This window comes from Hydra viridissima, unplaced genomic scaffold, assembly GCF_058129835.1.
Source record: "Hydra viridissima isolate aposymbiotic clone 2 unplaced genomic scaffold, HvirCarnegie_v1 scaffold_1, whole genome shotgun sequence".
NCBI classification, from domain to species: domain Eukaryota; kingdom Metazoa; phylum Cnidaria; class Hydrozoa; order Anthoathecata; family Hydridae; genus Hydra; species Hydra viridissima.
In genome coordinates this window covers 40,893,029-40,904,144 of record NW_028324300.1, presented here as the reverse complement: position 1 = coordinate 40,904,144, position 11,116 = coordinate 40,893,029, and the positions used below count along the sequence as shown (strand labels likewise).

Below are 11,116 nucleotides of genomic sequence, written 5' to 3'. Positions count from 1 at the left end.
ACAATCGTAAATATTCTGATATAACAAAAGATGCACCTAACTGCTCATAATATAATAGAATAAAGTTTTTTATTTAATAAACTCTATGCAACTTGAATTTTTTTTTTCTGGAAAATGCCGAAAACAGGTATCACCACATATGGTACAATTTTTATTTAAATTGTATGTTTACCAATGGGTTAGCTAAGATTAGAATAGAGGAGGAAGGCAGGTATTAAAGATAGTTATACTAAATAATGTAAAACAATATATGCTATATCTGTTTTAAAAACAATTGCATTAAATATTGTAAAATAAAATACATAAAAACTTTATTTTTAGCAAAAGTTGCAGATATAGGGGAACATGGGGTAAGATGACGAATGAGGCAAGATGAAAACATATTGTTATCTTCAAAACTCAACTAAATATAAAATCTGACTGTAGCTGAGAGGGAAGTAGATTACATCTACTAGATTTATTTATGCTTTAAATATTATTTTCGAAATCAAAGTTATTATTAAAAAGGTTTTTCCTATATTAACGAAAAAAAAATTTATCCAATTGTATTTGATTTATTTCATCATTACATCACCAGCCAAAGGTAAGCAAGAATTTCTCATTCAGTTTGTTCAATTTGGAAGCCATACAAGTAGTATTAAGCTATAAAAACTTATTTATGTAGAGTTCTGAGTCATTTTGAAGATTAAGTAGTCTAGGGGCAAGATGAACGGGGCAAGATAACTCGTTTGTCATTTCCCTAAAGTACATGTTTTACCATAAACCTGTTCTGTAATAACTTTTGTGTAGCTTAGACATTATTACATTGCTTTATTATGCATTAAAATATTTTGTTTGACATTTGCTTTATTTTGTTGTGTTGGAGTTTGCTATGAACTGATTAGTAGACTTTTTTTTGCATAGCCCTATATAAATATATAGTTTGATTGTTTAAAAAATTACATAACCGTTTGTATTACATATTTTTTTAACTAGAATTTATGATATCGTGTTATTTGAGAAGGTAATAGTATAATGGAATTTACTTTTTTCAAAGTCGCCATCTTGCCCCATGTTCCCTTACTGTTTCTGTTTTTGATTAACACCTGGACAGTCAACATGAGACCAGCCTTGAAAATCAAGACATTTTTTTACATTCTTTTTTATATTTTCTTCACAAAGGTAACAAAACCAGCTTTCACTATGAAGAGATGATTTGCATGCTTGAACCTTTTTACACCGTTTCTGCCCTGTTCTATCTTTTTAGTTGATGTTGGTAAACCTGAACTAGAGAGTGCATCTTTATAAGGACTGCTTGTCAATACAAGAGTAATACTGAACTTTTCTTTTTTTATTAGTGGTGAAGTTCGTATTGGAAGTATGAATATTTCTTTAATTGGAATCTCAAAAGGAATTTGTTAAATTTTGCTCGAGTTTTTTTAGTGGTCAGAATGGTAGCGTCGATACAGTTTAGGATCTACCTTGAGGTACAATTTACGCAACTAATTAAAAAATTTAGTTAATTAAAAAATTTGATAACTAATGATAAGGTATTTTAAATTCTAGGTAGTTATTTCAAATTTAGAAAAATTATGCTTGAATATAAATACACTGACCAAATCTTATCTTCTACTTTCTTTAGTGAAATACGCTTAGCCATAAATCCTTAAAATAAGAAAACTCCAATAACAAACAAACAAGAGCTTACTCAGGCTTTAACGCAGTTGGATGACAAAAAAAAACAGTTGACTCCTTAATTTCATTCAGCAAAGATAAAAAACAAATTAAAAATTTCTCGTGGGTTGTAAAAATAACGAGTTATGGTAAAAGTGCAATATAGGCATCGGTATCTTAGCAACCTTACTCTAATACTATTCGAACATGCATTTTTTGCAAAAACTGCTTTAAAAATGTAAGATAATGTAATCAGTCATAACTTGAAACACGATACATTGTTATAAGTTTAAATTTGTCTAATCACATCGCTATTGACAGTAAAATTGAAAGCTTCAGAGTTCATACAAAGCAAAAACATCAAGAATGAAAATAGCTAAAATTTTACCTCAACTTGTATTTCAAAAATTTCTCGTTACTTAGTTACCGCACTTATGGTACTATTTCTCCCAGCCTGCCAAATACATTTCCTCTTGTTATTCGTGCAATCTGGCCAGCAAATTACTGCATCGCACCCTTCATTTGAAATGCTCGACTCAGATTGGTTGTTACGAAAAAATCCAAAGCCAAAATCAGCAAAAACGGTCATAAATCAGCGTTTTCAGAATTGCCCTCCTTTTCCGTTGAAAATTGAACTTGCGTGAAAAAGCAAAACATTTCGAAAATGTTTACTACCCAATCAAACCCTCTGTAATTACAAAGTCTTGTCGGTGTTGAAACTGAAAACAAAGGAAGTGAATGTGAAAAAGACATTCCAACACTATCTTCAGATTCAGAGGATCAGCATCCCTATGAAAGCGAAGCTGAAAAACCAAGTAATAGATTCCTTATTTAATTTCTTAGTTTAGTGTCTGTAAATTTTACACAGGGTTTAATTGCCTTCAAGAATTTCTTAAAGTTGCAAAGAATCAAAAAACAATAGAAAGCCTTCAAAGTTATGGTCAAAATTTTTAATCATTTTAATTAAAAAAAATGGGTAATCATTTTTACAAAGTTTTTTTTAAATTTGTCATCTTAGATGGCAGATTAATTGCCGATAACTGCTGATACGAATTGATAACCACTGATAATGACGGCCGCTTAAAGTTTTGATAATAATTGCTGCAATTCGCTTTCAGTTGCTTAAAATTTCTGTAAATCGCTAATAGTTACTTAAAATCACTAATCATCGCTGTAAATTGTTTATAGTTACTTAAAGTTGATGGCTTGTTCGTGCATACTTTAGTTAGCTACACAAAAAGAGTCCGGAACTTTTAAATCCGGTGACCGGACAATGCAATTAAAATCAAAGTACTCAGAGATGATGCGGTCAGGAGAAATCTGTCGCTGAGATGAGGTGCTAAAAAATAAATGCACTCCCTATACCAATCAGTTTAATATAGTAAAATTATGTTCGTATCAATTTTTATATAAATATTTGTACAAATTATTAATTACCGTATAAGCAATTTAAAAACGCAATATTTATTTTCAAATAATTAGAAGTCATACAAAATGTTTTAATTTTTATGAAATTTTACCTGATCTTAATATTCTAAAAATAAATACACAAAAATTAAACACACTTGCGATTTTGTTTGCATCAACCCCTAACAAATATGTTTACACCAACGATATATATTTACTAGATATCTAACTCGCACTTCCGCAGTGAAGCAAATTTTTTGCCAGCCCAGGTTTGTTTTGCCGGCCTAAGATGACGCCATGATAAATCAAAGCAAAGTAAAAATGTATAATTGTCACTTTATGTAAAACGGCTACCGGCATTAGAAACTTTAAAAACTTGCTTCACTTTTTCTTACGGAACTTTTGTGAAGTTAGACATCTAGTTAATATATATTATTGGTTTACACATCTATAAATAGCAACATCAATTTGTGTAAACTTGTTTTATGACTGAATGTAAATTTTCATTGAGAAAAAACGTTATTTAGTTTTGTTCTGAAAATTGACAAAATGGGCTGGAAAAATGGGGGAGGGGAAATAAAGATCGTTCTAATGATAAGAGTAATATTATTGTAAAGATGAAAAATGTGATAGGTTTTCATTAAGAGAAATAGCAATTACAATTTAATGTTCAATTTTCAATGGTACAATATGATAATACCAAAGCAAAGAAGAAAAAATAGGCAGACCAAGAAAAGCATCAAATCAATTGGTTTGTCAAAGCCGTGTGTTTTGAATCATTACACTCATAACCAGCGCAATGTTTTTTTTTGTAATTCTTAATTTGTCTTCAACTTGTTTCCATTAATTTTTCTGAATGAAAAATTGATTGTAACAAAAAACAAGACGAAACCGATCAATAAAGCTAAACTGTGGACCGCATCGCAACAATCTTGGGATAGCTTTCCCGTTAAAAAATGCCGTCAAAATATTGAGCCAATCCTCAAAAGATACAGGTCTGTTTTGTAACAGAAGGATCATGCAATTAATTATTAGATTTGTATTAAAAAATTCATAAAAATGTATTTATAATTATGATCAATTTAATTAATGATATAAATAATATAAAAAAATATAAATCAATATAAATAATATCTATAAATATAATAAAAATCAGTTTTCTTTTGTTTTTTTTGTGCTCGCACAAAAGTTTTCCATAAAAATTTTAACATCTATATCCTTTTTTAAAAAGTTGGAAATAAATACAACTAATTTTAATAATTTACAAAGTAATTAAATATTTGTATAAATATTTCAAAAGTTAATACTAACATGTTAAATTAATTAAAAAAAAGCTGAAAGCAATTAAAAGTGTTTTTGTTTTTTTTGGCACTTACCCGTGTTTATTGTTTTTTATGCAGTATGGGTGGTAAAAGATGACGAACGCTCCGGTCGACCCAGCACTTCAATAATCGATGAAAATGTGAAAAAATCACAATAACAGAAGTTGCTAATGAAGTTGGCATATCAATTGGCTCATATCATAATATTTTTTCAAATGTTTTGGGCATGAAACGAGTGGAAGCAAAATGCATTCCAAAGCTGCTGAATTTCGACCAAAAAAACAATCGCATGAACATCGCTCAGGAGCTGCTTAATGACGTCAACGACAATCCAAGTTTTCTTGAAAGGCTCTTAACTGGTGATTAAATATGTATATACGGTTATGACGTCGAAACCAAAGTACAATTGTCGCAATGGAAGCACCCTGAATCCCTAAGACCGAAAAAAGCACATCAAGTTCGATCATATATTAAGGTTTTGCTTAATGTTTTCTTCGATTATAATGACGTAGTTTATAATGAGTTCTTATCACAAGGTCGAAGTTATGCGACGTTTACGTGAAGCAATCCGAAAAAAACGCCCGGATTTATGGCAAAACAATTCATGGTTTTTGCACCACAATAATGCACCTGGTCACTCGTCGTTGCTTGTTCGTAATTTTATAGCCAAAAATAACACCGTAGTCATGCCCAAACCTACATATTCACCAGATATGGCTCCGCGTGACTTTTTCTTATTCCAAAAAATGAAGAAAACCTTAAAAGACCGTCATTTCACAAGCATAGATGACATTAAAAGCGCATCACTGAATGAACTAAAGGCCACCCCAAAGATCGAGTTTGAGAACTGTTTCAAGGATTGGGAGAAGCGCTGACACAATTGCATAGTATCAAATGGGGACTACTTTGAAGGAGAAAATATTAATGTAGACGAATAAATAACTACTTTTTTGAAAAAACGAAAATTCCGGGTATTTTTTGAACACACCTCGTACATCAGGACTATTTCAGCACGTTGGTTGAAGTGTATCCATTCTAAAATCTGTTCAGTTTATCTTCAATTATCTGAAAACAAAATGCAGAAAAAAATGATTATTTTAAAAGCTATAAACAAAACAAATGGAGATCGTGACTTTTGTGACACGACAAAATTTTATGTTTATAATCTTCAATAAAATAATTCAATATTTACAAGTTAAAAACACTACACAAGTGTGTTAAGGTGGTACATCCCCATTAATTTTGAAATTTTTTAGAAAAAATCAATTTTTTGAAAATTGGTTTTTTAAATTCAAAATTTTTCATAGAACAATATTATTAATTTTTTTTTAACAAATAAATAAGGAAGTGTGTACAATTATGTGTTTTGTGACCATAGTAAATTGAGAAGTCCGTAGCAACGCCATAGCAACGCATTTTAAAACAAAAAATGTAAACTTGGTCAAGCTTATAAACATCAGTAACTCTTTTCTACTGCAGCTTGTTTATTTTGTGCTTCATGTTTATTTTAAAAGCTATAACTTGAACAACTAATGCGAACATGTATCAAATGTATCGTGCTTGCATGCTGTTTTAATTTGTTAATGTTCTTACAAATAAATAGCTAAATAAGATATGGGACGTTCTATTGCTCGAACTAAAAAAAGAAAGTTTTCTTGTAATCAACACCTAAAATCTTCAAAGTTTTGTCAGCTTGATACATCAATTTCTGATCCAAGTTTATCAGCAAGCTCCAAAAAAATAGTAAACACTGAAATATCTGGAAGTCAAAAAAATTACAACATCATTATAAACTTTAATATTTTAAAACTAATGGTTAGTGAGTTTAAATGCCCCGAATGTGGAAATGAAGTTTGTTTAGAAAATGATTTAAAAAGCAAGAAAGGTTTTTGTTTTTATTTAACTTTACAGTGCCTTTGTTGCCAATTTAGCAAAGGATGGCATATGTCTCAGTTTTCTACTAAAAAATCTAAAAGTACTCCAGGTGTTCCTACTGCATCAGTTAATTTTCAAGTCGTTACTGCTTTTCGTGAAATTGGTAAAGGTTATCAATCTATATGCAAATTTGCTGCAATAATGAACATGCCATCTCCTATGAATTTTAAAAACTATAGTGCAATAAATAACAATTTGTTAAATATTTATAATGAAGTTGCTTCTGCAAGTATGTCAAGCGCAGCCAATGAAACCAAAGATATTATTTCTAAATCAAGCAATGTTAATGATGTTTCTGCTTGCCAGGTTTCTGTTGATGATACCTGGCAAAAGAGAGGCCATCAATCTTTAAATGGTATTGTCACTGCAATATCAAAAGAGAATGGAAAATGCCTTGATTTAATTTTGTTAACTAAGTTCTGCAAAGCTTGTAGTTATTGAAACAAAAAAAAGTCAACATCAGGTTATCAAAATTGGAAAATAAATCATGTTTGTGAAGCTAACCACAATAAATCATCAGGATCCATGGAAGCTTCTGGTGCTGTTTCAATTTTTCAACGGTCCATTGAAAAGCATGGTTTGAGATATGAAGGATATATTGGAGACGGTGACAGCTCAGCATATAGTGATGTTGTTGCAAGTAATCCATATCCAGGTTTTGAAATAAACAGACTTCATTGTGTTGGACATTACCAAAAGAGACTTGGAAATCGTATGCGTAACCTTAGAGTGACACTTAAAGGTCAGTTTCTTTCAGATGGAAAAAAAAATAGATGGAAAATGTTGGCTGACAGATAAAGCCATAAATACGCTTCAAAATTATTTTAGTATGGCTATCCGTCAAAATGTGAATAACCTATATGCAATGAAAAAAGGTGCTTGGGCTGTTTTATTTCACAACAGTGACATAAGTGAAGAGTCAGAGAGACACAAATTTTGCCCACGAACTAGAACTAGTTGGTGTTTGTGGCAGAGTAATAAAGTAACAGGTGAAACAACATACAAAACTAAATTAAGCTTACAATTAGCAATTAAAGCAGTACTTATGTCTATATTTGCAGATTTGACAAATGAAACATTATTATCAAAATGTTTGCGCGGACAAACTCAAAATAACAATGAAAGCCTGAATGCCTTAATATGGAAGAGATGTCCTAAAGATTTTTTTATTGGGAAAAAAGTTCTTGAGATTAGTATGAACTCAGCTATTATAGCATTTAATGATGGAAGCACAGCAGTTGACAAAGTAATTAGTGCTGGAGGTATCGAACCAAGTATATTTATGCAGGAAGGACTTCGTAAATTGGACTGCAACCGAATTAAAAAAATGAATCACAAATCAAGTGCTAAAGGTAAAATAAGGAGAAAATAGCTTAGAGCCATCAAAAAAGGTTACATAGATATTGAAAAAGAACTGGAAAAGGAACCAAAACTACAAATAAATATGATGTATAAGTATGTTTAAAATCTTTTTTTCTTGCTTTTTTTGTTAAAAATTTTCTTAAATATATAGAAAATTATTTTTAAAATGTTCTATGCATCTTTAATGCATGATTTTGGTTCATAACCTCTTCGTATCTTTTAGGAACATAGTGTGAAAATTTCAGAGTTAAAAGATATATAGAACTGGAGATATCTTGTTTTAAATTACACCCATATTTTGGAAATTCGTATGGAATAAGTGAGGCAAAAGTTGGGCAATCGAGATTTCTTATTTAAAAAAAAAATCAACATACTTGTTTTAACTTGTGTATTGTAGTTTTAATTTTGTATTGATTATTTTAAGGAAATTTTTTAGAATGGGGGTGTACCACCTTAAATTCAACAAAAATAAGAAATTTTTAAATCACAAACTAGAAGAGCCAAAGATGAGCTTTTCCAACTTATGCATAAAATTTTTTTGGTAGAATCACCTTATTTTTTATCCCCGCTCCCAAACCTACAATATTGGCTGACTGCACGACTAGCTGCAGCTGTCCAACAAAAACGACCAAATCATCCTTATGCAATGATCCTGCGACATGATGACACCAGACCGCATGTTGCACATCTCACAAAAACTGCCATCCAGAATGGGAGGTTCTCCCGCATCCACCCTACTCGCCTGACATCGCACCTTCTGGTTTCCCTTTGCTCACATTCAAATGCCTTTCGTGGTGTTACTTTTGAAAACGATGAAGAATTGCATAAAAAAGTAGAATTAAAATTTAAAAAATCTTCATTTATTGTTTAACAGAAAAAATATATACATGGTTAAAAGATTACAAAGTAAAGAATAGAAAATTAAATATTGCATTTTAAACTACACAATGCCTGTTTTTTGCACCAAAAAAGTTTTCATCCACTCTGCACTCCAACCTCAATTTGTTATGTAATCAGTATTAAAGTAACGTTTTTTAAATTAACTAGATTTAGTAAAAATTTTGTATTAACGTGCGTGTAATTGATTCGTAGAATAATGTTAACATGCAAATATGTTTAGAATAAATCATTTCTAAAGATAGAAACTGTGTTATATGATATACAGGTGACTAATGCTTTTAATTGTCGTTTTTATGTTTTAGTATCATTTGGGTACATTGTTTTATAAATTGTTTTATAAATTCTTGTTTTATAAATTCTACGAATCAATTACACGCAAATATGGTTATTTTTTCTTTATATGAATCTTTTATATTTTTAATTTTGGTTAGAATAATTATTAAAAATGAGAGTTGCAGAGGAAATTCGATCACTTATTGTTAGACTATGGAAGCAGAGAAAAATCACAGCGAAATATATGAGAAATAGTAAAGAAACCACGTTTAACTGTGCGTCCATTATCAAGAATTACCAAACCACCAAAAAAACTACTGATAAGCCACGTACAGGACGTCCAAATAAGATTCAAGTATTGCATCGACGAGCTATTCTGAGAAGAGTCATCCAGAATCCTAAAATTAGTGCTCCAAAACTTGCTGGAATGCTGCAAAATGATTATAATTTAAAAGTGGATCCTGAAACTATTAGAATAACCTTAAGAAGAACTGGATACAATGGTAGAATACCATTAAAAAAGCCCTACATTAGCAAAGTAAACAAAGCCAAACGACTACACTTTGCAAAGCTTTATATTAATACACCACAAACATTCTGAGAATCTGTCCTTTTCACCGATGAGTCAAAATTTAATGTGTTTTCATCAGATGGAAGAATTAAAGTTTGGAGAAAACCAAATGAAGCATTTAAAAAACAAAACTTGTGTCCAACGGTGAAGCATGGTGGAGGAAGTGTTTTAGTGTGGGGGTGTATGAGTGCTTCAGGTGTAGGAAACTTGATTTTCATTGATGGAAATATGGATCAAAATGTGTATTCAAACATTCTAAAAAATAATCTGGAAGAAAGTGCCCACAAATTGGGACTTACTAAGTCATTTATTTTTCAGCAAGATAACGATCCAAAACATACAGCCAAACGTGTCAAGGAATGGCTTATATTTAAAATAGCTAAGCAACTTCATACACCCCCACAATCCCCAGATTTAAATCCTATCGAACATCTGTGGGATGAATTGGGTAGAAGAATTAGGAACCATGATGTGAGGAATCGACAACAACTCCAATCAGTAATTATGAAAGAGTGGGGCTCAATCACTCCAGAAATTACCCAAAAATTAGTTGATACTATGAAAAACAGACTGCATGAGGTAATAAAAGCTCGTGGTGGGAACATAAGATATTAAAACATTGCGTAGTTTAAAATGCAATATTTAATTTTCTATTCTTTACTTTGTAAAATCTTTTTTTACAATATTTTATGAATGGTTAACTGGATATCATTTAGTTGAAATTTTGCTTATATCTTTGTCAATAAAAAGTTATCGCGTCTGAAAAATGAACAGGACAAGTGGATAAAAACATTTTTGACACAGTGTATATATGTGTGTGTGTGTTATAATTAACAATGTTATAATTAACAAAGTACTTAGGTTTTTGTTTTTCTTTTATAGTGTGTATTAAAGTAAAGTAAAATATCTTTAAAAACATATATTGTTTTAAATAATTGTAAGCACTTTAAAGACATTGTTGTCGCTAAGGAAACTAGTTTATTAGAAATTGTCAATAATCATCATGACATTGATTAGTTTAGTTGATGACCATGTTTTTAGTAAAAACATTAAGTGCAATGTATTAAATTATGAACTTAATCAGATATTCAGTCATATCTTAACATGTAAACTCTATTTTTATTTAGCAATCTAAGACATACATAATCTTATATTGAAGAAGATTTTTTTACTGTCTAATCTTAATTTTCATATATAAATTTACTTTTCAACATGGTTCCTGTTATAGGAAGCTGTGACATCAGTTCAAGAAATTCTAAGGAAGCCGAAATTGCGCTGCTGTTGTTTCTCCCCACCCCTTTTTGTAATGAATTATGATTTTATGCTGATTCAGAAAAATGTAAAAACATAGACCTACAAATCAACGGAAAGTGCTCCAATTCGACGTCGAAATTTAAGAAAATCCTACTAAAAAAGCTTATATTCGCCATAGTGAGATAAACAGTTAACGATGTCTTAGCCAGCAACACAAACAACGTGGATTTTATGTTTAAAAACTAATAAAGTACGTCTATCTATCACGATTTGCTCAAATTAAACCTACGTTTATCTGGCGTAAAAGAGAAAATTCTTTCGTGCTAAACTATAGAATTCAAAACCGAAATCAGAAAAGGAACTATTGTAAACCATTTTACAAACAAAAATTAGTTACAATAATTTACGATGTATATAAAGTGCGTGTAAACAACGATGG

General features: G+C 30.5%; 1 protein-coding gene across 1 annotated transcript; it reads left to right on the top strand.

Annotated features, from left to right (window-relative positions):
- The first annotated feature begins 5,996 nt into the window (after positions 1-5,996).
- LOC149895037 (uncharacterized) lies at positions 5,997-7,689 on the top strand. The gene is made up of 2 exons (XM_090080500.1): positions 5,997-6,710; positions 7,111-7,689. The coding sequence occupies exons 1-2, from the start codon at positions 5,997-5,999 to the stop codon at positions 7,687-7,689; spliced, it is 1,293 nt and encodes a 430-aa protein (XP_089936626.1).
- Positions 7,690-11,116: the final 3,427 nt, after the last annotated feature.

Bases quoted from the DNA above. Each gene is read 5' to 3' on its own strand.
- LOC149895037 (XM_090080500.1), top strand. From the start codon at position 5,997: ATGGGACGTTCTATTGCTCGAACTAAAAAAAGAAAGTTTTCTTGTAAT. The intron at 6,711-7,110 runs CTTGATTTAATT...TGTTGGCTGACA, and splicing joins CAAAAGAGAATGGAAAATGC to GATAAAGCCATAAATACGCT.